A 26,684-nucleotide genomic window follows, 5' to 3' on the forward strand; every position below is an offset into this window, starting at 1 on the left:
ATGTATTATTAACATTTAAATAAAAGTTAAATATTCTCAGCAAGTGTCATGCCTTAAGATGTTATTAAAATTAATGGTAACACTTTACAATAAGGTTCATTAAACAGTAATGTATTAACTAACATGAACTATAACCATGAGCAATACAATTGTTATTGTATTTACTAATCTTTGTTTACATTAGTTATTGAAAATACAGTTGTTTATTGTTTGTTCATGTTAGTTAACTGTATAAGTGCAGTTCATTATTAGTTCATGTTAACTAATGAACCATATTGTTACCAAATTAATAATTTATGGATTTACTTGATAATGAAAATCTTATGGTAAAAATATCAGCATTGTTTGTATATGAATAACATGCCAAGACAATTATTTATTTAGGTATGAAACGGTTTAATTCTGATAAAGAAAGGTGAAATTTGTACATTTGTATATAACACATCTTTTTGTACATATAAATGTCTGGTTAAACATGAACATCCTTTACACACTTTCTTCCTTTATAACTTAATCTCTTTTAATCATTAAACCTTCCTTCTTTATACACTTTACTGGCACATGAAACAGCAGTCTGGGTCCTCTATGCTGTCGTAGCATCCTCTCAGGTAACCACGCTTCCCATTACCTTTAAAACCTGAGCAGGATTTGAACAAGGTTTTACATGTGTTACACTCTTTATTTTCAAAAGGCACCCGCAATTCAGCCTTTGATGTTTCACTCCATTTTCCCCAGTTCACAACACCTGTATCCAAAAACACACACAAAACAGAACTCTTTCATATGCACATCTAAGATTATGTTAGCCATGCCAGTGCTTTAGAAAAAGCAAGAAGCAAGATTACTTAAAGTTAACCTTATACTCATGAGGCCTTATGGACCGAGGAAGACTGGGGCTGCGTCTGCTGGACCGAGGAAGACTGAGGCTGCGTCTGCGGCATCTGCTGGACCGAGGAGGACTGAGGCGGCCTCTGCTGGACCGAGGAGGACTGAGGCGGCCTCTGCTGGACCGAGGAGGACTGAGGCTGCGTCTGCGGCATCTGCTGGACCGAGGAGGACTGAGGCTGCGTCTGCGGCATCTGCTGGGCCGAGGAAGACCGAGGCTGGGTTGGTGGTGAAGCATGGGTGGCAATGTGCTTCAGCAAATTTGCCCGAGTTATTACAGTCGCTGAACAATAGCAGCAGTGAAAGTGGGACTTTGCCCGACATTTTAAAATGGTGAAATCTGAAAGGGCAAACAAAAGAAAATAAGTTTGTTGAAAATTGCCTAAATTTAACCTTCACTTGTTTGCATTTTGCTCTGGACAGTGGACAGTCGCAAGACAGAATTTTCATCAGCACCATCCATGTGCAAGCACATTTTTTTGTGATTTCAGCAACAAAGACCCATGGTCAATGCGCGCAATGCAGAAAATTAAGTTTACCTGAACCTTAAAATTAAATATTCTTCTACAAATTCACAAGCAATTAAATCCGAAGCATGCACAGTGCATTGCTGGCTGGTTCAGCACCATATTATACTTTAAATAAAGTGAGATAAGCAAAAGACAGTTAAACTCACCATGATGTTGAACTGCCCACTGAAAGTGATTTTTGATGTGATAATACATCAGTTCTGGCATACTGGAGTAACTGCAGAATGGGCTTATTTTGGGTTATAAATTGAGGAACAACAAAAAAAGAGGAGAGATGGAGGGGTGGGGATGACAATGACAAGGATCTGCAAACAGAAGGAAATACAGAGAATCAGTATTAGATATTATTTAGATATTATTATAATAATATCTAAATAATTAACATTTAATCATTTTATTCACAGAAAAACAATAAATTTGTATAGCCATTGTTAATATGAACTTGTCCTATATTACTTCTGCTGGTTCAGTTTTGCCACTGTATTTATTTTTAAGGGGCTTATTTTGGGAACACTATATCAAATTCATAATCCCACTAAAACCACACACTAACTTTCTAATGCTGCCTTCAAGTGCTCTCGTAAATATTGCACATGAACGCCCTCCCATTCCAAAACCTTAATGGGATGAGCTCGTAATTACAACTTCAATAGTGAGAATTATAAAATTTCCGATAGAACGTGAAGGCAGCATTATGCCATGCTTTTGGGAAACGCAGACCTGGTTATTTAAAAGCAGACCTTTACACCTTGCGTGACATGGCTGAGTGAGTAAAGTTATGCGATTTTATTTTGAAACTACTTTACATTTCCTTTTAACAACACACTAAACGGCACTTCAGAATTAAAAATTGTAATTAAACAAATTAGACAAGAGACGTAGCTCGCCTGTACTCACCATGCAGCCAAGAAGAACGTAAATGAAAAACCGCTAGAATCGACGTAATGACTTGACGCCACTAACCAATGAGAACCCTTGTAGGTGGGACGAGATGTGCAGCCCCGCCCCAGTTGCAGCTCCGCCTCGATCTACGTCATTACTTTGCCACTAACCAATGAGAAGCATTGTGGGCGGAGCGACACGTGCAGCCCCGCCCCAGGTGCAGCCCCGCCTCAATCTGCAGGCTGCAGCCGGGTGCTTCTCCAGTCATCGGATGATTTCTTGTGGGCGGAGCCTGTAGGAGGAAGAAGCGCCGTGATGACAGAAACCGACGGCACGCACCAAACCGGACTGGACCTTCAGTGCATATTCAAATAAAAGCCTTCAGACCCCCAGAATACGTAATATACATAGTGAATGCTTATAGATTCAGAAACTTTAATGTCGGGCATTAGACAAATAAATCATATGATGGAGACGGAGATCCACGTGCCGGTCGGGTCACCGGCGATCAGGAAATTCCCGATATTCGTGGATGAGCACAATGTGACGGAGGGGGCGATGAAGCTGATCAAAGAGCTCAGACCGCTCTGGGACCCGAACCTGATCCGGACTAAGGTAAACCCGACTGTCTGTAGCTCCAGCTAATCTACTCCCGGCGTCTATGAGGCCTTTCTCTATCAGTTTTCCCCCGTGTTTTATCTTCACTTTGGAATATAGCTCTTAATATAGCGTAAATAATAATTTTATTTTACGTTTTCACGTCATATTGCTAGTTATGACCCCATGAGTGACGTTGGAAACTAGCCTGGCTAATTTAGCCAGCTGCTGGTCATTACCTCCAGTTTAACCACATTTAATCATACGTAGCCTATAATAAAACCGGCATAAAGCCATAGATTAACATTTTGCGTTGTGCATTAGGAGATGGAGCTTAAAATGAGCCTGAAAGAGAGGTTTTCCCATTTTGACGTGAAGGCGGGTCTCCTGTATACATCACTGGCCAGCTGGCAAAGACTTCTTTGCATAAAATGGATATATATAGATATACATAGCATTTATACACACACACACACACACATATATATATATGTATATATATATATATACGTATATATAATGGTCATATATATATATATATATATATATATATATATATATATATATATATTCACACACACACACATACATGTATATATATATAAAGGTCATATATATATATATATATATCACACACACACACACACATATATATATATATATATATATAAATGTATATATAATGGTCATATATATATACACACACATATATATATATATATATGTGTATATATATGTATATGTATATGTGTGTATATATAATGGTCATATATATATACACACACACATATATATATATATATATATATATATATATATATATATATATATATATGTATATGTGTATATATAATGGTCATATATATATATACACACACACATACACACACACACACACACAACACTAACTTTTTGCCACACCTGCTAATGGCTGGTGACCTGATAAAATTTACCGTCCCAATTTTTTTTACCGGCCATGAAACTCTTTTTGCAAAAACAGGCAGTTATACAATGACTAAACATATTTACAATGTTTTTAATTTGTCCTTTACTTTACTTACAAGAAAAAACAACAAACATGTTTTTGGTCCTAAAAACATTGAGATTCTTGTCCTTTGCATGTTTTCGGGCAAATAGAGCAGTCCATTGTGTTACTCCTGTTTCACACATGCTCAGTTTGCAGAACGTATGTGGTGTGTGTTTTTTTTCTCCCGCACCCGTTAACGGATTAGAGCAGGGCTATTCGATTAGCTTCATTTGAGGGCTGGATTATTATCGAACAGAAAATTAGAAGGGGGCCAAGGGAGAGGGGGCCGTCCCGTTCGCTTTCTGGGGGACCTGTAAAATTAGAAATTAAATTGAAATTTTAAATCTATAAAAGGTGAACATTTGTGCTCTGTCAATTGATTTAAAAAAGTAATCACACATTTCTCTGTAATTAATCATGATTAATCGCACATTTATAGTGTTATAATTTCACATCGAACCTCCAAATTAATGTAGAAACAACATATAGTATATTTTAAATATGTTTTTAATGGCATATTTTTACAAAGTAGCCTATTATTAATTAAGTATTGATACCAATACTGCTACTGGTGTCTACTAAATGCATTTTCCCTATTAATTATAGCTATTCAACATTATAGTATAATTGAAACCCATTATTTTTAGCATTTAGTAGGCTCTGAAATATTAAGTGATTTTAAAACAATCTTCACATAAACTATAAATTGTATATGCATAAACTATACAGATTAATCTTTATTCAGCTACAAAAGTTCATCAACGACTAGAGCAGTCGAGTGATTTCTCTTTTTCTTTTGTTCTTTGATTTACATCAATGACAGACTTCAGCAGGTTTCACTTTAAAATCTGCATTGTCTCTTTAAACCTGATGCACGTGACGCGGATCCGACACACATCCTATTTTCCGCAAACTCTTTACAGTCATTAAAGACTTTATAACTCATTTAAGACTACGTTTACAAGGTAACTCGCCAAAACCGTGGATTTTGAAATAATTATGTGTGTTTTCGTCCGTTGAAGCACTACTGGGTGAGCTGTCTGAAGCGGCTCGGTGTGTGCGTTCAGCCGAACGCGCAGCCTTTCATCTATACGTCACAGCACCGATTAGGTGGCGAAACCCCAGGTATGTGTCGCCGCATTCTCGGGTTATGAAGAATAAAGAAGAGAAAAGTTCATCTTCAGAAATGAAGCAGTAATATCTTCTCGGGCAAAAGTTATTAGGACCGTGTCTAGGGACAAGCTGGCCATCACTCTGCTCTGACCTAATCAGCCCGTTTGCATCTATTATTTGATTCGCTCTTGTCGCTTATGACAGAACCGCTAATCACGATGATCTTGTCTTCGGAAAATATTATTTTATTCGCTTACGGCAGAAACAGCGAATCTCTATAAAAACTGGCTGTTATTCTCACTACATTGCATTGTTATATTTCGTAAAAGCTTTACCCACCAACTGGCGACTAACACAGTTACATGTACTCGCCAACGCTGATTTTTACTTGCATTTGGTGCTTGGCGAGTGTTAATTTTAGGCCCTATATACACACACACACACACACACACACATATATACAGGTCCTTTTCAAAAAATTAGCATATTGGGATAAAGTTCATTATTTTCTGTAATGTACTGATAAACATTAGACTTTCATATATTTTAGATTCATTACAACACAACTGAAGTAGTTCAAGCCTTTTATTGTTTTAATATTGATGATTTTGGCATACAGCTCATGAAAACCCAAAATTCCTATCTCAAAAAATTAGCATATCATGAAAAGGTTCTCTAATCGAGCTATTAACCTAATCATCTGAATCAACTAATTAACTCTAAACACCTGCAAAAGATTCCTGAGGCTTTTAAAAACTCCCAGCCTGGTTCATTACTCAAAACCGCAATCATGGGTAAGACTGCCGACCTGACTGCTGTCCAGAAGGCTATCATTGACACCCTCAAGCAAGAGGGTAAGACACAGAAAGAAATTTCTGAACGAATAGGCTGTTCCCAGAGTGCTGTATCAAGGCACCTCAGTGGGAAGTCTGTGGGAAGGAAAAAGTGTGGCAGAAAACGCAGCACAACGAGAAGAGGTGACCGGACCCTGAGGAAGATTGTGGAGAAGGACCGATTCCTGACCTTGGGGGACCTGCGGAAGCAGTGGACTGAGTCTGGAGTAGAAACATCCAGAGCCACCGTGTACAGGCGTGTGCAGGAAATGGGCTACAGGTGCCGCATTCCCCAGGTCAAGCCACTTTTGAACCAGAAACAGCGGCAGAAGCGCCTGACCTGGGCTACAGAGAAGCAGCACTGGACTGTTGCTCAGTGGTCCAAAGTACTTTTTTCGGATGAAAGCAAATTTTGCATGTCATTCGGAAATCAAGGTGCCAGAGTCTGGAGGAAGACTGGGGAGAGGGAAATGCCAAAATGCCTGAAGTCCAGTGTCAAGTACCCACAGTCAGTGATGCTGGTGTTGGTCCACTGTGTTTTATCAAGGGCAGGGTCAATGCAGCTAGCTATCAGGAGATTTTGGAGCACTTCATGCTTCCATCTGCTGAAAAGCTTTATGGAGATGAAGATTTCATTTTTCAGCACGACCTGGCACCTGCTCACAGTGCCAAAACCACTGGTAAATGGTTTACTGACCATGGTATTACTGTGCACAATTGGCCTGCCAACTCTCCTGACCTGAACCCCATAGAGAATCTGTGGGATATTGTGAAGAGAAAGTTGAGAGACGCAAGACCCAACACTCTGGATGAGCTTAAGGCCGCTATCGAAGCATCCTGGGCCTCCATAACACCTCAGCAGTGCCACAGGCTGATTGCCTCCATGCCACGCCACATTGAAGCAGTCATTTCTGCAAAAGGATTCCCGACCAAGTATTGAGTGCATAACTGAACATAATTATTTGAAGGTTGACTTTTTTTGTATTAAAAACACTTTTCTTTTATTGGTCGGATGAAATATGCTAATTTTTTGAGATAGGAATTTTGGGTTTTCATGAGCTGTATGCCAAAATCATCAATATTAAAACAATAAAAAGCTTGAACTACTTCAGTTGTGTTGTAATGAATCTAAAATATATGAAAGTCTAATGTTTATCAGTACATTACAGAAAATAATGAACTTTATCACAATATGCTAATTTTTTTAAAAGGACCTGTGTATATATATATATATATATATATATATATATATATATATATATATTAAAGTTTTAAAAATACTTTTATATTGCAATAATTTCACATTCAATCTTCAAATTAATGTACAAGCAACATCAAGACAGTATATTTTTAATATTTGTTTAATGGCATCTTTATTTTTATGTAATCACTGATACCAATTAATACAGTTTTCCCTATAAAAATGTTTCCCCCTAATATTTAACCATTGACTATAGCCACTCAACTTTACATTATAATTAAGAGCTATCAGTTTGAACATTTATTAGACTTTAAAAATAACTTCTAATTTAAGTGAACTTAAAACAATCTTCACATAGGCTAAACCCATTATAATAAATGTCATATTTACCTGTATATAGCAGAAATATACAGAAATGGAATAAAGTTATCAAACACTAGTTCAAGTTCAGTTTATTTATAAAGCACATTTACAAAAGGCCACAGGCCGACAAAGTGCTGTACAGGTATGAATTAAACAATTCTAAACAAAATTCAGATATAAGTTAAAACTATAGAAGTTATTGATTTACTCTTCTTTTGTTCTTGATGATCAGACATCACAACAGCTAGTTATTAGGTTGTTATTATATGCATGCACAGTTTTATGGCAGCTTTAATCACCTTTTTTGGTAACTTCATGACTTAACTGATCACGACATTACATGCTCGTAGTTTCTTTCGCAATCTGATATGAAATGCTACAGGCTATGCACGCGCCGTCACCTTTGTGTGTGTATTGAAGAGCACGAGCTGCGAGCACAGTGCAGTTTCGGTGCTCGTTTGACTCGCGCCTGATGCTGAAGTGAAGCTGAAGCGCACATCTGAAGCGTTTCCTGTTTGATGTGCTCGTAAGGACGTTCTGCGACTGAATAAATGCACTTCTTGTCAAGACAAAATAGACAGAATTAGCAATTATGAGTGGGGTGGGCAACCCTAGGCCCCGCACTTGCATTAACAGCGTTAAATAATTTTAACGCATTGAACTGAAAAAATTAATAATGTGCTAATTTTTGACAGCAGTATATATATATATATATATATATATATTGTTATTTTGTTGCAGGTCATGTTGACGAAGGGTTCTGTCTGTACACACGTACGTTTTACACAATGGTCAATCTGGATTACGCTGGTGCAACCGTTATATATTTTGCTTCTTTTGTTCTTGACACAAGTCAGCTGTTGCTTATCACCTCTGAATACAAGGTTATCTCTCGGATAGAGCAGCTCTCGCATGGCGTTCTGGTTTGAAACTAGATGATCTGATTAGATTGACTCGACCCAAAACCACGTTTGATTCAAAAGTGATCAGCCTGTTCCATTTGTGTAATCAGATCAATGTCTCACAACTTCATTGGAAAATGTTTATTTTCATTTAGGAGGATCACAATCTTCACACAGTTAATAACAGGTATTTTATTAGTAATTGTTATAAAGCAAACCTCCCATGCAGCCTATGAGGTAGTTTGTAAACTGAAATGAAACTTTAGACAAAATATATATTAAAAAAAGTTTGCATATGTATGTTGAGTATCATATTTGATACACCAGGCTTTTATGGCTTATACCGTGTGATATATTGAGAATATTAAACTAATACACAAGGAGGAAAAAAAGACCCCTTGTTGTAGGGACCCAAAACCTTTTTTTTTTTCTTTTTTTTTTTTTGTAGTTGCCAGTATTCATATAGCCAAAAAGTAAGATTAATTTCTCATAGCTTGTAATGAAAAATCAATGAGATCTTTAAACAAGTATAACAGACTACTTGCATAAAAGACTTATAAATTTCACCTTTCCTCCCGATAATGTCTTAGCAATATATTTAAATGCTTAATTTTATTATTGAAGCTCTTTAGTTTTTATTTTGGTGCAAAATATATAATGCGAGGCAATGCCTTGTTAGTTAGATGTAAACAGATAAACATCCCTCAAATGTTAATGTATCTCTTTTCTCATTTTAACATGATTTTTCAAAAAATATATGTATGCAATTATGTACACATAAGCTGTAGATCCACACAACACTTTTTCAGGAAAATGGTGGCAAAGCTTCTGATTCATTTATAATGTTCAGCCCATTCCTTTCAAAAGTCCTTGTTGTGAATTCAACAAAACCTCAACTAACTTATAGTTAGATAATGTAACCTTGGTAACATTCAAATCTGCAGAATACATAACGATATTCAATTTATCTGAATTTGCATGGGCCAACAACTTTCCACTGGCCCATCTTTGATCGTGGTCCAAAAAATAGACTTAATTTTGATATTTCATTCTTCAGATTTTCGCATGACCTGTGACTCAAACGTTTTTTTTTTTTTAGAGATTCACCACCGTGTTGGACGACAACATGAGTTGTGTTTGCGCTGTTTTGAAGCCAGGATGAATGAACCTGGCAGGTGGCACGGCACTGTTTACAGATAGCAGCATAGTTTTCATCAATGAAAAACATGCATTGTGCCCAAACCTATTGTTCACAGCTGCTTTGGTACAGTTGTTTGAATGAAGCCAAAATGCTCAAAATAAAGCTCCTCTGTTGGCGCGTGGCATACTGATACCATTCATCAGATTACAACAAGATGAGCTCCAGTGTTCCAGCCATTTAGGAGAGCCGCATGGTCATGTGAAATAGCCCAAAGAGTTAGACGTTGTGTTGTGGTTTTTGATGATAACCACCTGACCTAGGCTCAACTGTAAACTCTGACCATTCAGTCAGTTTTTAAGACTTAGACTATCCTGCATTTGTTGATATAGTTATGGAATATTTGCTATCAGCAATATATCTTGAATCCATTTGCTATTGAGACACATTAAAAGATAGAAGTGTGCAACCTGTTGATAAAACTGTTGAACAGTCAAAACGGCACCTGCTCAGAGTTGAATTCATCCTCTGTAGTACTTTATGTTGACCACTCGTGCTGTGTTTACATTAGTCATTTCAGGAATCTCAGAAATGCATTGGTGGGTGGCAAGGCCGCTGCAGTGAATTGTGGGATACAACCAGCACAAAGCATTTTAAGTTTTGCCAGTTTATCATATGCTCCATTGTGAATGACATTTCAATTATTTAAAATAGCCTTTTTGTGTCTTTAAAGGAATAGTTCACCCAAAAATAAAAATTGACTCCGTAGATGAGTTTGTTTCTTTATCATTCAAACAGCTGATATAAAACATCAAAGTAATCCACACGACTCCAGTCCATCATTTAACATCTTGTGAAGTAAAAAGATGCTTGTTTTAAGAAACAAATCCATCAAGGCATTTTAACTTTAAACCATTGCTTCTGACCAAAATACAAGTCCATTATCCATAATAACGCTTCATTTAGGAAAAAGTCAGTTTAGTAAAAAATCTCTGTTGTCCTCTTACTTCAAAATCCACCAACATACAAACAGTTTTCCCTTATTTCTCTCCTGATTCAGACAAGACAACTTTTTCATTCAAGAAAGCAATTATATGGAGAGGATTCGTATCGTATTTTAGCTGGAAGCTACAGTTTGTAATTAAAAACATCGTTGGATTTGTTTCTTACAAACATGCAGCTTTTGCACTTCACACGACTTTAATTGAATTGGAGTGGTGTGGATTACTTGTGGATTATTGTGATGTTTTTATCAGCTGTTTGGACTCACGGCACCCATTCACTGCAGAGGATCCACTGGTGAGCAAGTGATCTAATGCTAAATTTCTCCAAGTCTTTTCTGATTCCCAAACAAACTCATCTACATCTTGGATGGCCTGAGGGTGAGTACATTTTCATTTGTGGCTGAACTAACCCTTTAATTAAACATACAACATGCAGTTCTTGTTTCATGATATACATCACATGACGGAAGTAAAACTGGTTTTCAATGCTGTTTCAAGTCGTCTGTAATGTATATGTATCTTGCAACCAAAAATAGCTGTGATTTCGATGCTTACTTATGTTTGTATTGTCCCTTTAGCTTTTCACCGATGGTACAACTAACAAACTGGTGGGGTGTTATGTGGAGGATTGCCTCGAGGATGTGGTGCTGGTAAGGGTGTATGGCAACAAGACGGAGCTGATCGTGGACCGAGACAATGAACTGAAGAGCTTCCAGGTTCTGCATGCCAACGGTTGTGCACCCCGACTTTACTGCACCTTCCTGAATGGCATCTGCTATGAGTTCATGCAAGGACGTGCTCTGGATACTCAAGACGTCAGGGACCCTGTGTTACTCAGGTGGGTCCGTTCAGCACGAGGCACAAAATAGAAGGATCCACATGGGTGTTCATTCTAAAAATAACACATTTATTTGGTCTTTTGACTTCAGCATTTGGGTTAGAACAGAGTACTTCACTCTGATTTTAGCTTGATGTGCATTGCCTATTTTGACCCTTGTGAACATAATAAGGAAGTCATTAAAACTAACCTTAGCTCTGTTCCAAAACCTTATACTTCTTACATATTTATAATTATACTAATTATATGTTTGTGGAAACTGATCATTATTTTCTAGGATTCTTTGATAAATAGCATTTATTTGAAATAAAACATATTTTGTAACATCGAATTGTCTTAACATTTGAATACAAGTTGCTTAAGTAGACACATAATTTGATGAAAAAGAGAACAAAGGTGACATAATAGGCATCTTTTCAAAACAGGTTTTTAGATATTGAATTAATGAATGTTTTTTTGTTCTTTATATAGTCTAAGCTAACTGCAAATTTGGAGTGAAGTTCATGTGCACTCAGAGAGAAGTATTCATTCCCGTCATGAGGGTCACGTAATCTCCTTCCAGGCACACAGTGAACCGTATCAAAATCTCCACCGGTGACCCTGGGCTGGATCCATTTTTCCACACAAACAGCTTTTTCCAGGCATTGTGTTTAACCTGAAATTAAACACTGCCATTTTGACCAACGTCTTCCTTTGTTATTATTGGCAGGCTGATTGCACGTGAAATGGCCCGCATTCACGCCATCCACGCACACAACGGCTGCATCCCCAAACCCAACCTGTGGATCAAAATGCGCAAGTACTTCTCACTGGTGGCCACTGAGTTCACAGACCAAGCATCTAACGTCAGGTAAACCTCAGAGAGTGGATCTGAAATCTTCAATGATCTAACATTCAGATTATAACACAAATACCGTATTGACCCGAATATAAGACGAAGATGTACCTTTTGGAAAAGGCTTTTTGAAAACCAAATCTTGTTTTACTTAGAAAAAAATAAATACAAATCTTAAATTATTTTCATATTGCATCTTTTTCCTATTTAAATTTTTGTTTTGAAAGTATGGTAAATACTGGTAAAATGTACCAACAATCACAACAGTAAAAGTTAAATCTTATGGTAGTCTTCAAATCTGGGTATTGTCTTGCGTCTTAAAATCCCTTACACAGGAATTTTGGTCCAATCAGTCTAACGTGACTCGTGCCGCTGCGTGCTTTTCTTTTCCTTTTGTTTTCACTCTCGATCTTTACAACACACATTACATTTAGTCGTTTTACGCGTATTTAGCGCCACCTATTGTTGTGGGTGTATTATTGACATGTCAAAGTCGCTAGACCCTGAATATAAGACGGCCGTGTTTTTTCAGATGTATTTCCAAGAAAAAACATCGTCTTCTATTCGGATCAATACGGTAGTTCACAACTATTAAAGCCATTTGAAACCTCAGTAATTTTGCTTTTGCTCAGACAGGTGTTACATAATACACAGATTGCATCCGTCCGTCTAATCTCATGCGCAGAGCTGTTATGTCACATAATCATCTCCACTGTCTTCCTTACAAAGATGCTCGCTCTTAAAAGCTGGCAGCTGTTTGCATCCTGACGTTTATTGGGAGTCAGAGATAATGCACATGTGAAGTCATATACGTCATCAGTCATTAGAGCATTAGTTTCATAAGAGTTTCTCTGGTGGAGATTATATTACTGCCCAAAGTCTAGCCGGCCGATTTCATGCAGTAGTTTGCTGTTACTTTATACAAGTCATAAACTTACGCAAAAAAGCACCAAATCAGATCATTGCTGCTAGGTTTTGAGTCAGCCGCTGCAGGGCGAAAGAAGATTCTAGAAATAGCTCCTTAAGCCCATTATGAAGGGAGAGTGGTCACTCAGACAGGCTTTCTCATTGGTTTAACTGGACGACTTTATCACAGTCTTAATTTCTCTTTTGTTAATCATCCGTTAAAAGCCTGATGAAGCATTTAGTTGATACAATAGGATTCCATTTGTTAACGCTAAGTACATGAACTGGCAATGAAAAATACTTTTAGTAATCTTAATGTTAATTTCAGCATATAATAAAACATTATTAAAATCCAAAGTGTATTTGTTAAAGGTGCCATAGAATGCATAGATACATACAATATTTTAAATTGTTCTCTGATATCTACATAGAGGGTATGTGGCTTAGGTAAGGGCAAAAATTCTCCAGAAACGGTTTTACATGTCCATTTACAACCCTAGGATTTGTTCCTAGAATGAAATGGTCTGTTATTACCTTATTTGAAAGGATCATGAATAATAATGCTGAGCTCTGCTCTGATTGGCTGTTTCACAGTGCGGCTCATTTCAGTAGCTCACACAGCAGGAAGGAAACGCAGGGAAAATATATATTTCAATACTTTCTCGCGCAGTTATATCATTGGGTAATTATACTGTAAATAAAATGCAGGCATCAGGGAGCCGCTGTTAATATGCTGGGCATTGAAACTGCTTTTGCATGCACGATCGTTTTTTAGTTTCACTTTCGAGATTTGCGATTGCACGTACTCTGTTTATACTATAGAGCGGCAGTACTTGCCACATATTTTACAAGATCAGATGCTTGTCAGTGGTGCTCAGGATCTGTGAATCATTCACCATCATCCTCAGTCATCTCTCCTTACTCTGATTATGTGGTAAGTGAAATCTTATGTACTGTAATGTAACAGGCTACAGCTAGCAAGGAGCTAACCATGTCCCTTTAGTGGCTCGCGTTATCTGCTTTCCGTGCCTTTCTGAATACAGACACCAACCCATCCCTGCACTTCACACCCCCTGCACAGCCTGGAACATAACATTTATTTCCATGATCTGCCATTTTCACTGTTGTCCTCGCTTGTTTCTTCACAATACCTGCAGAACTTCTGATGGTTCGGCTGTGCAGGTTTGGCTGGCGGCTGGCCTAGAACATGGGCGGGTATATGCAAATGTTGGGGGCGTAGCTATTAGTGATCCTGACTGTAACGTCACAGTCAGTGTTATGTTCTGATTCGCCTATTTGTTTGAGGCTCACGGTATGTCATTTCCATGTACAGAACTCTTATTATTCAACTATGCCAAGGTAGATACAGTTTTCCATTCTATGGCACCTTTAATGTTATTTAACAGACTTCAGCTAACACAAACTTATTAAAGGGATAGTTAATCTAAAAATAAAAATCCTGCAAATTACCCCCTCATGTTGTTCCAAACCCATAAGACCTTCGTTCATCTTCAGAACACAAATTAAGATTTTTTTTTTTAATGAAATCCGAGAGCTTTCTATCCCTCCATAGACCGCAACACAACTGAAACATTCAAGGCCCAGAAAGGTAGTAAGGACATAGTTAAAATAGTCCATGTGACATCTGTGGTTCAACCTTAATTTTATGAAGCTATGAGAATACTTTTTTTTGCACAAAAAAACAAAAATAATGCCTTTATTCAACAATTGTTCTCTTCTGTATCAGTCTGTGCTGCACGCTCACGAGAGAAACAGGAGCTGGCGTTTTGACGTATTTGAATTAAATTCAGATTTAAATTCAGACCGTGGAGATTAATTTTAGGGATAAAGGGAGACTATTCCACAATTTTGGACAAACAATAGAAAAAGCTCGATCACCCATCGACTTATCATAACTCAACTAAGATATTTTGGAGCTAATCCGTTTAGAACTTTAAAAACAAAAAGCTAAATTTTGAAATCAATTCTATAACAAATCAGCAGCCAGTGCAAAGAGTGTAATATTGGGGAAATATGATCAAATTTCCGAGTGCCAGTCAAAAGTCTGGCGGCTGAATTTTGAACCATCTGAAGACGACTAATATTGGATTGACTCATTCCAGTATAAAGAGAATTACAATAGTTAAGTCTAGATGAATGAACGTATGAAACACTCTCTCAAACTCTGCAAATGTTAAGAAACTCTTAGCCTTAGACAATCTTATTTGGAAAAAACTAGATTTAACTACAGCAATGACCTGTTTATCAAATTTGAGGGCAGAATCAAAAATAAGACCCAGCAGAGTATTTTACATAGGAGACCAAATCTCCCAGGTCGCCATTAAAAGTACCTGAAACACCCAAACACAATAACCTCAGCTTTGCTATCATTAAATACAAAGAAAATGCCTTTTTCTGTCATCTTTCTTTAAGGGCAAATAAATTTGTGTTTCATCAGCATAAAAGTGAAATGACACCACATGTTTAGAAAGAATAGTACCCAAAGGAAGCATGTACAACCAGAGCAAAACAGGGACCAGAATGGAGCCCTGAGGGACTCCATAGTCCAAAACGGAAGAAGAGAACCTGTCAAGACAAACAGAAAAAGTTCTATCATTCAGATAGCACAACCTTCAATACCCACACATTGTTCAAGTTGTGAGATGAGAATTCTTTGGTTCACAGAATCAATGTCACCACTTAAATCTAAGAGTAATAGTATCACAGAGTCAACAGACAACAAAATAATAAAAAAACAAATTTAATAATGCTAACTCAGTAATAAATAAGTTTTGTTGCATTTGTCAAATACTCTTGACTGTTTGTCATGTGCTTGAATCACTCATCTGTTTCTGTCTTCTCTGAATTAGAATTCAGCAGGAAGTGCCCAGTCAGGAAGTTCTAGAACAGGAAATGATGTGGATGAAGGAACACCTGTCGCAGCTGGGTTCTCCTGTAGTACTCTGTCACAATGACCTGCTCTGCAAGAACATCATTCACAATGCAAAGGAAGGTGAGTTTTGCTGGTGTATACCATGACAACATGAAATCAAACTTACTGTTTACTTTAAGTGCCTGGTCTCATGTGCATAAGTGTGTATTACAAGTGAGTAATCTTTTATCAAAATCTTGCTCTGCCTCTGAAACAGCTTTCTTCTTGTGTAACCAAAGTCATGTGGGAGGGAAAAATAATATTCATTATTTCATAGCCCATTTTTCATGTTCAATTCAACTCCTATGGATGGGAAGATTTTTTTTTGTGTTTTTGAAACAAGTCTTTTATGCTCACTAAGGTTGCGTGTGATCAAAAAAATGGAGTAAAAGCTGTGAAATATTCTTTTGTATAAAATTGTGAAAATATTTTTTTATTTATATATTAAAAGGTCATTTATTTCTGTGATGGCAAAACTGAATTTTCTGCATCATTACTCCAGTCTTCAGTGTCACATGATCCTTCAGAAATCATTCTGATATGCTGATTTGATACTCAAGAAACATTTGTTATTATCAGTGTTGAAAACAATGTTTTTGTGGTAACCATGATACTTTTTTTCAGGATCCTTTGATGAATAAAAAGTTCAATTAATTGAAATAGACATTATAGATATCTTTACTGTGGCTTTTGATCAATCAATCTAGTGTGCCCTTGCTAAGTAGAAGTGTTAATTTCTTTAAAAAATGAACGGTAGTGTATATGTCATAGTACACAAGTTAAATGCATTGTGAATGTGTTTCTGTTGTTTTAAAATGCTTCAGTGTGCTACAGAATAGCAAATGACTGTTGCCAGGTTTCTCAAACACTACTGCCGCTGTTTCCATGCTGCCTCCTGTGTTTTATTATTTAGGCAAACATGAAATCCTTCATTTTGTTGAGCCAGAAGTTGACATGTTGGCCTGCTCAAACAAAGAAATATTAACAACACCATAGAGCCAAAGTTTTAACACTTATCACCTAAGGCATTACATTTTGTGATTTTGTTTTAAAAGGCACTCAAGTTTAATATTTTCTTTTGCTTACTACAAATCAACCCCTCTTGCTTTTTTCAGGTCATGTTCGGTGTATCGATTATGAATACTCAAGTTACAACTACCAAGCATTTGACATTGGAAACCATTTTAATGAATTTGCAGGTGAGCAGCATTGAAATATCGTTCATAAAAGTAATCCTCTGGGATTTGTTTTGCATTAACCTCGTTATACGTGCTTGTGTGTGTTTATCAGGCATGAGTGAACCCGACTATAATCTTTATCCCAGTCGAGAAATGCAGTTGGACTGGTTGCTCACTTATTTGCAGGCCTACAAGCTCTTTACAAAGAAAGGTGAAGAGGTGAGCCAGCATGAACTGGAGACGCTCTACGTACAGGTCAACAAATTTGCTCTGGTGAGTGTGAAGAGGAGGAAGTGTTTCCATAATGCTGCATTTATGAAGTTTATTCCAAGGATATGGATTACAAGCTTTTTGCCTGTTGATTGGTTTTAGTGATACGTCTGTGTTTGGAATTAGCTGAGAGGCTTTGGCCTAAAGTTCTTGTTCTTCCGCTTTGACAGGCTTCACATTTCTTCTGGGGTTTCTGGGCCCTGATCCAAGCCAAGTACTCCACCATCGAGTTTGACTTCCTCGGGTAAGCAGCATACCCAGCTCAGCAAACCTTTCATCTCTGTGATGGGGGAGGATTTATTTACAGGCATAAAGATCATTATCAACTCTGACTGTGTTAAGAGAAATGGGTATTACTGGCAGATAATGTACAGTAAGTGACAGTAAGTGGCGGCAACTAGTGATCGACCGATATTGAATTTTTATAACCGATACCGATACCAATTATTTGTATGGCTATGTGCCCGATAACCGATATGCAGAACCGATATTTATTTACTGTTATAAAGTAAATAAATGACTGCGTGAAGTAAGTCCATACTTCACTTTGGTTTTTCCTCCTTTCAGTCATCTTAACAAAAAATGTTTTGAGAATTAGCAGTCTTTCATGCAGGGCTCTAGACTCATTCTTCCCACTGATCTCAATTTTGCGCACGAGCACATAATTTGGTTGCAATTTGTTTTTTGTTTTTGCTACAACATTTGATTAATCAATGCATGCTGATGAACTTTTATCATAGTTTATAGTTATATGGTAACGAAAGTTTTCAACATTCAACTCGTTCTTTTTCATCTGTATTATTTGTGATTTAAATTTTGTGAACAGGAATTCCTTTTTTCGTGCACTTTTTACTTTCAAATTTGCGATCTTGGTGTCACATTTTACAAGAAAAGATCATTGTCTGTTTTGCTTATATCTATACACCTTCAACTTTTTAAGACTAAAACAAAAGATGGATTATGGATTCATTGTTATTCTTAATTAAAAAGCGCAACAACAATAAAACAGTACGTTGACAATGACAAACTCTTACATAACATTTATCAACAAAAACGAATAAGACGAGGCATGGCATAGGACACACCACATGCTGTACTATATACCTAGTATATTACAGAATGTTTAGCAAACTCTGAGGAAGCAAATAAATATTAATATATATATATTTTTTTAATTAAGGAAAGCCTCCATAGCATAACCTGAGGTAAACAGCAAAGATAACAAGCTTCTCAAAACGAAAACAAAAAGAAAAGTAAAACTAAACTGGCTGTAGCTGACAGGACTTGCATGTTTTTTCTACAAGAACACCAGCATGTTCACCTTCTCTGGTTTAAGAAGCGGTCTTTTACTTTAGTTTGAAAACAAATCCATCCGTTGCGCTCCATCCGCGACGCGCACCTTCACGCTCGTGCTGACGCGGCGAGTATGAACCAGGCTCTAACCACTAAGCGCTCGTGCTGAAAGCACCTCTCTTCACGTGATCAGTGAAATCTGTCTCCTGCTATAATGTGCTGCGGCTGGCAGCGCGCGCTGTATGAAGCAGACGCTTAGGAGTAGCGCAGACCTGGCACTCGTACAAATGCGACCACGTCAAATTTTAACTCGCAAACAATTACCATTTTGGTCGCAGTCTAGAGCCCTGTCATGTTCAATTTAATCTTCATATTACAACAATAAAAAAACATTTTATTTATAAAAAGCTTTAGCAGCAACACTAATATTAGCAGTAAGCAAAATTAACATAGAAAGTCTAATGTTTTCAAATGGAGAAAATAAAGGAAAGGAGTTATATCAACTTCATTTTTAACTACAGTTTTAGTAGGTTTATAAGCTGTTTAATAGGATAAAGAGTGAAGAATAATTCACTGGATAATGTTAATTCACGGAATAATATTCTCTGGAATATTGGAATATAACAAGCATTGTATTTTATTGCATTTCTCAACTGGCATGCTCTAAATTATGCTGCTGACAGCGCGGTTTATATGCCTTTACACAGAACTATAGGCTACTCAAACTGCGATCGATCGCGGAGATAATAAATAATTAATTTCCATAGAGTTGTATTAATTTAGATGTTTATAAACGAAATAATGGTTATATAGTAAGTGTTAATACAATTTAGGGTGCTTCAAAAAAGTGAATCTTGTTAAAAGTTACATGCGGTGGCCGTGCTGAGCATTTCTTGAGCATCAACCGCTGAGTGAACTGCAATATGAAAGCGGCTTCACGAGACTAATGATTAGCATATAGACAACAGAGAGAGAATTACATTCAATGCTTTTCTTTCCAACATGCAATCATTCATGGCTGTATTATTTAATTCATGCAAAGTTACGTCTTTATTGGGAGAGGACTTGACGGATTATCTATGTGACTCCGACTTCACGAGACTAATAGACCACAGAGAGAATTAAATTCAGCGCTTTTATTTCCACCATGTGCTAATTCATGGCTGTGTTATTTCAGGCAAAGTTATAGCCTATCTTTATAGAGACAGGGCTTGACAGAGTATCTTATTTATCATATTTCTTAGAGCCAAGTTGCATTTAAACTATATATCAGGCATTTATGTAATACATCTAATTTGTGCATTAATGCCTGTAATATTAAATAGTTTACTAACTACAGCAAATCAAGTACCTGCACGCCGTTGCTGTCTCGTCTCCCTTCAGATGCGCTGCAATTGCGATCCTGCACGCAATTCTGAAAACGTCCACAAGATGGCGGTGTTTATCGGGGAATCCGATATTACAAAACCGATATTCGATTATGAAAAAATGCTTAAATATCGGGAAAAATATCGGTAAATCGATATATCGGTCGATCTCTAGCGGCAACTCATACAGCCAATAAAAGCGTTTGTTCCAGGCGATACTTTTGTAAGCTAGTATAAAATTGTATACTGAGAATAAGTCCTGGTATTACATTATTGGACAAATTAGACCAAATTTAGATTATAATAAAAATAATGCTAATATAAATAGTATGTGGTGACATACATTTTATGAATATAATAATATAAATCAAATTAATATTCTTAAAATATAATTATACTATATGGGTCTCCAGGTTATTTGTCACTTTAATATCAAAAGTAAAACAAGAAGAAAATTCCCTTCAAAAAATACAAAATAAATAAACATTTTGTAATTAGAGGGAGAGGGAGAGAGAGAAAGCAGTAGAAAATGCTTCAAACAGAATCAGACCTGAAGCTGAGATCTCTTGGGTTCATGGCTAAAACAATGTCCCAATACCTTGTCTATTGTCTTTGCACTTTAAAAATACATTAGACCTGAATCTGTGAATGAAAGCCTCAGTTGGAGGTGAACGTCTAATATGACGCTCTCGCACATACTGCACAATGAATGGGTGCGGATTATTTCTGTTGCCTATAGAAACCAGTAAATGATGTTTGTTTTCTAGAGGTGAAAAGTAGATTTGACTGCAACAAGCGAGTTACAGTCTGCTGCCCTCTGTGACTTTGGCACTCGACCTAAACTGCACTTGAAATCTTCAGGGATGTGTATCTGTAGCACAATGAAGCTTTTCTCTAGTTATTCTAGTTTTGTTTTTTTGGAGGGGGTGAGTTATGTCATCTGTAGGCTGAGGATATTTTTGTAGGAATCGTGGCTCACTTTTATTAAACTGGCTCGAGTAATATATTCTGTAAAATTCCTACTTCGCCAGTTTCCAAGCAACAGGTCGTGGTTCCACTCAGGCTGCACCTTTTAACAACAAATCACTGCCTGCACAGATGAGATCAGGAGGGAGCCTACAGCCTGTTGTTTAAAAAAATCAGCCTTGTTGCATGTAGTAAAAAAAGTCAATAAATAACCAGGTCTTCAGGCAAAATGCCACCAAAATGGGCAAAATGCCCGTCATACCGTTTTAAATTTATTCAATGTATATTTCATAATGTAATATATAACCCAACATAGGGGCCATAAAATTATTTAAAATGTATTTTAAATAGCATTTATTGTGCTATTTTGTATTTAATAATAATAATAAAAAATTTATTTGTAATTTGTTATACTTATGTAAAAGATATAGCATAATACAAACAAAATCTGATGATAATTGTATAGATATAACAGACAAAATTGGTAAATTTCTGAAATAAAATAAAAAAATAAGTGACATGTTTTTTGTTTTTATTTGTTTATAAAAACAATCTCTTTATAAAGGTTAAAAAAACATTATTGGGGATAAATATGACCTGAAATAAAAATGTGTGTGTGTGTGTGTGTATATATATATATATATATATATATATATATATATATATATAATCATATTAATTTCTGATTATTAAAAAAAAGTTAATTTCTTACAATATTATTTATTGTCTTATTCCTAATTTTGACTTTAAGCTCTGATTCGGTCATACTCTTTTCCTAGGTATGCCGTGCTACGTTTCAATCAGTACTTCAAGACCAAACCTGCTGTAATGGCCATGGAGATCCCCAAATGAGGTGTCAAGATTGAGAGGACAGTGCTGGTATCTGTTGACCTCATCGTTGACTGTTTGACTGTGGAATCAGAGGCCTTTTCAGTCAGGGAAGGGTATGGGGTGCAGCAGGGGTGAGCACTGGGACCTCTTATAATTGGTTGACAACTTGTCTGCCAAGTCGTAGTTCCACAAATTCTTGATTCCTTTTTCAAACACCATGTTTCTCTTTGGGACTCAACTTTTAGTTGATCTAGTTTCACTTGAAATGAGTGGGGTTTTTTATGTCCTAATTACAGTTTATTTATTAATTTGGGCACTTGTTTTGCACCAAAGTAGTCCTTGCGCTCTTGGAGCCGACTTTGCTTTGACTTCTTGTTATGGGTTTTGCGGTGTGAGAACCATAGCAAACTTACGCAGAATTTGCTGTGAAGGAGGCCTGTAGTGATGTTTAGCAAGGGGATATGTTGATACTGCGGGCATTGATTAACACGAAACATCCAGCCTGTAGCTTCATAATGCTTCTGTCAAACGGATGTGGCCCACCGTTTTTTCTTTTGCAAAGTCCCAAAAAAAAGTACTTTCAGATTTATCTTACTGTGCATTAATGGGGTTATGTATAAAAATCTAAATAGTTACCGAGGACAAAATCCTGCCCTGTTCTATTGCACACTTGAGCAAATTACTTAAACCCTGCATTTAGTCCCCTGTAAGTCACTTTGGATGAATGGCGTCAGCTAAAAGGCAAGTAACCAAGTAACCATTGAAGTCAATGTAACTTCACTCCAGACATTCCCAAGAAGTCAGGGCCATGAGACCCCTCAGCCACATTTCCACCTATTTAGCTTTTATGGTTATGAGGAGTTCTGTTGAATTTTCCACTCATCACATATTGCCACCTGCCTCCCACTTCCCCCTCCTTCCCTCGCTCTCTGTCCTAAATGCGTTTGCATCACCTGGCAGAGCTCAAACTGAGATTTGAAAGTCATTATCTGCTCAATGATCACTAAGCTCATTCCTAATGTAACACCCCCCCACCCCTCCGGAAAAGGGGGCGATATTTATGTAACAGTGTTTTGTAGTTTGATTCAGGTCACCATCTGTGAGGACTCAATGTCCTGGAGTGAAAAGGACAAAATTATTTAAGTTTGGAATATTAATTTGCGATTTAGTGATATAATTGCCATTTCAGCTTAAATACCTGGACTGTCTAGTTGTTGTTATTTTTTTTTCAGAAACATTTTGAATTACATTTAGTTTCAGTGCTGTTTATCTAAACTTCTCTCACCTACAAGATTATAATTTCACATTTCCTAGTCTTTTGCTTTATTTAATTGATTTGTCACATTATGCTTTCGCTGTAAAATTATGTAAAACATTTCAGTAGAAACTTGCTAAAGCCCCACAAAGCACAAAATCATGTTTATTTTGTCATGTATATTGAAAATGCCAAGAATTGCACCATTTTGGTCACTTCAGCTGTAATATTGTACTGTAAACAGAGGTAGAGAGAGATTTGTGGGAATCTGTCAAGAACATGTCAGACCATATACCCAAAAGAAAAAAAGGTTTTTTTTTTTTTTTTTTTTTTTTTTACAACCGTTACAATTAATTTAACAAGATAAATTCTAATTACTGTTTTTTTTAAGTATGAGAATTAAAAAACGTGGAGGCTTTAAAAGAACACGGGGAGAAAAATGGGCTAAATTAGGGAAATGTCAGACTGCAAGAAAAACATGTTTAATGCAGAATGTAATTTCTTAATTTTCCTCATCACTTTTGTCATACATTGTGACCTGAATATGTTTTTGTGAGCATCACTGGAATCTGGCAGCTTGTTGAACCCAAGTGTCCTTTTATTGGCCGACTAGATCAGTCCCTGATCAATTAGTACAGCAGTCATTTTCAGTCCATCTTGAAACTGAAGCTAGAGGTTGCGTTTGAGCAGTGGGTCACGGTGAAATCTCTGAGGTGTCTGTGGCTCTGTGTCAGGAGCAGGTTAATAATGAAACGCTTTGAGCCGCAGGCGATGACTGAAAGCAAGAGGCCCTTCAACAAAATCATGAATAATTTCATAGCCAATGTTTCTCTAACGAGTTGGAACTGCCTGATAGCTCTGTGCTAATATACTGTGTTCTGGTTGTTCACTTTTTACTGCTTTGATCAAAAAAAAAAAAAAAAATCGAGTTGCAGTTTTAAGGTGAATGTTGAGAAAACAATTCCAGGTCAAATTTCACCATACAAATTAAAGTAAAAATAAGAAATAATATGCTGCATACAGAGAATGCTGTGCTAAATAAATAAATATTGTCTGGACATGAATTCAAATCAGTGTAAATTAAAAACCCTGTAAATCTATTCCACAAATGTGCTATACAATTTGATTAATGTAACATTTATTAGATTAATTTTCATGAGAAAAAAAGGTCTTAAAATTTGCTTCACATTCTTTATTCATAATAAGTCACCTTTTTTATGCTCTTGATAGTTTCCACAAGATTCTATTTTTAAGGTCAGCTGATGCATTTTTACATCTTTGTGGTCCGTGATGACTGTTGACTTAAAGTGAAAATATTTATGCAGGTTGCATATTCCTTACATGCATGAAGAATGTTATAAATGAACAATATGTTCATATAACAGGAGTGCAATTGCAAGATATGTATGTAGATGTACATATGTGAATGTGTCCATCAGAAGAAAACTACTTCTGTGAAATATTAGTTATCAGTTTTCTTTTATTATACGAAGGCCATTTTTTAATGTGAAGGGGGAAATGTTTACAAACACCATTCCCGTTTCCTGGAAAGCTTTTGTTGAACTGAGATAATTTTTTTACTTCAATATCAGTTTCTTAATGTGGCTACAGCCGTTTGGAGTAGAGATGGTGGAACAAAGTAGATTTTAACATCCTAGACATTTCATAGCACCACCCCTGTATATAATATTAATTATCTCTATTATTTGAAGCTACTTTGTAAATATCCCTTTTTAAACCTCTGCTCTTAAAAGGGATGTTTACAGGAAGCATCTGTTTTGGGATTTTTGTTTCGTTTGCTATATTGAAAACATACCAAACAAGTCGGCTTCACAAGGTGCGCTTTATTTGAGATCAGTTCTTTTGTGAATGTACTGAAGAAATGTACAGATTGTTTCATTTATACTTACATCTTTAGTATTTCTACTTGTTTTGTATATTTAACTGAACTGGGAGTGTATTGGATTGTTAGGTTGGCATGGACCCAAGTGTGTGTTTGCTGGAGACCAGCAGGCGGTGCTACTGTAACCCAGCGAGGCTTTCGGCACTGTTAAGGATTCTGTAAATACTATGAAATGTTGTGAAAAAATACTGTATAATGTTTTCGCTTCTATACAACTGTGAGGATAATAACTTAATTAAAATTTTCCATTAAAATGTCAGAGTTGGATCTAATTGTGTCCGTTTTCCCTTTGATACAATAAATGTGTAATGTGCCTTAAGGTCCTGGAGGGCCGGTGTCCTGCAGAGTTTAGCTCCAACCCTAATTAAACACACCTGAAGCAGCTAATCAAGCTCTTAGGTACTAGCGTACTAGAACAGTGGTTCCTGGAGGCCCCCCAACACTGCGGCTGTGTCCAAATTCAGGGTCTGCATCCTTCGGAGTACTCATTTGAAGGATGTTACGTCACAGCGCCGCGACGAAGGCTGTCCAAATTCGTAGGATCCTTCAAATGCGGCCCACAAATACGTCCTCCTTTTCCCCGAATTGGAAGGATGGGTGTGGTGGATCCTTTCCCGTCCTACCTATCCCATAATTCTTTTCGGCAGAGCGTAATGGCGGACGAAGCGAGCGGTAGCGGAGTGGGAGAGGAGTTTCTCTGACAAAACAAGCTAAAGTTTATGCTTCGGCTCAATGAATTTGTAGGAGAAATTAGTAGAATACTTAAAAACAAATAAAAATAGGCTATAATGGCTTACCTGGATGTGACTGTCTTGTAGTCTGATATAAAAAACTCTCCGACAACGAGCAAAGAAAGTATTTAATTTATTTAATTGCTTTGGAAGAAAATTAAATTGCTTTATTTCTTCCAAAAGAATTAAAATGAGGAGAATAACTCTTTGTTTGTCCATTTTCCCGCTTCTTGCTTGGCGCTGTCACGGTTGCTAGGCGACAGGATATGAGCAACGGGTAAGGGAGGGAACTGAAAGAAGGGTAGGCTGTCCAAATTCTCAAACACCGACTTCCGGGTTTTGCGGACGTCGGAGGATCCCTCCTCCTTCAACCGGGTAGGAAGGATCCTAAGGAGGATGCAGACCCTGAATTTGGACACAGCCGCATGTTTTCCTTGCTGCATGTTTTCCTTGTCTCCTTAACCTTAAGTTATCCTCTGGGGTCAATATGACCCCAAGCGACTTTTCTTTAGTTAAAAATAATGGTTCCCTTTATCTCAGTGGAATAAAATCTTGTGACTTTTTCTAAATTATCTATCCATACACACACAAAAAAACTGGGCTTGATTTGGTTGTTCTAAAGGTATGTAAAAAAAAAAGTCACACTCATGACCTTTGGGGTCAATATGACCCCACATTGAAATGAATGGGAAAATCAAAAAAAAAATGTTTTTTATTTTTCATTTGTCAAAAAAAATCTGTAAATCCAGAATAAACCTGAAAATTTCCATACCACAATGAAGTCCTGGTACTAGAGCACAAATGTAATGTGGAACGAACATGATCACTTGCACACACACATGCTCACGCACACAAACACACACACAGGTGTGACTCCAATTGAAAGCATTTTTTTTAGAAATTG

General features: G+C 36.9%; 2 protein-coding genes across 2 annotated transcripts; one reads left to right on the forward strand and one right to left on the reverse strand.

Moving 5' to 3' along the window:
• Nucleotides 1–382: 382 nt before the first annotated feature.
• Nucleotides 383–2,442, reverse strand: LOC306855159 (uncharacterized protein). The gene is made up of 4 exons (XM_079393624.1): nt 2,313–2,442; nt 1,562–1,720; nt 857–1,225; nt 383–745 (listed from the first exon to the last, which is right to left on the reverse strand). The coding sequence occupies exons 2-3, from the start codon at nt 1,620–1,622 to the stop codon at nt 864–866; spliced, it is 423 nt and encodes a 140-aa protein (XP_079249750.1). The 5' UTR covers nt 1,623–1,720; nt 2,313–2,442; the 3' UTR covers nt 383–745; nt 857–863.
• Nucleotides 2,443–2,566: 124 nt separating this feature from the next.
• On the forward strand, nt 2,567–25,319 carry LOC306855443 (ethanolamine kinase 1-like). The gene is made up of 8 exons (XM_079394180.1): nt 2,567–2,912; nt 11,054–11,313; nt 12,023–12,163; nt 15,925–16,067; nt 17,102–17,185; nt 17,277–17,437; nt 17,605–17,678; nt 21,840–25,319. Exons 1-8 carry the CDS (start codon nt 2,712–2,714, stop codon nt 21,910–21,912), a joined length of 1,137 nt encoding a protein of 378 aa, XP_079250306.1. The 5' UTR covers nt 2,567–2,711; the 3' UTR covers nt 21,913–25,319.
• Nucleotides 25,320–26,684: the final 1,365 nt, after the last annotated feature.

This window comes from Barbus barbus (genome assembly GCF_936440315.1).
Source record: "Barbus barbus genome assembly, chromosome: 35".
NCBI classification, from domain to species: domain Eukaryota; kingdom Metazoa; phylum Chordata; class Actinopteri; order Cypriniformes; family Cyprinidae; genus Barbus; species Barbus barbus.

Coding starts and splice junctions, on each gene's coding strand:
- LOC306855159 (XM_079393624.1), bottom strand. CDS start 1,622: ATGCCAGAACTGATGTATTATCACATCAAAAATCACTTTCAGTGGGCA. Junction 1,226..1,561: donor GTGGGCAGTTCAACATCATG/GTGAGTTTAACT, acceptor TTGCCCTTTCAG/ATTTCACCATTTTAAAATGT.
- LOC306855443 (XM_079394180.1), top strand. CDS start 2,712: ATGCTTATAGATTCAGAAACTTTAATGTCGGGCATTAGACAAATAAAT. Junction 12,164..15,924: donor GACCAAGCATCTAACGTCAG/GTAAACCTCAGA, acceptor TCTCTGAATTAG/AATTCAGCAGGAAGTGCCCA. Junction 17,186..17,276: donor CCATTTTAATGAATTTGCAG/GTGAGCAGCATT, acceptor TGTGTTTATCAG/GCATGAGTGAACCCGACTAT.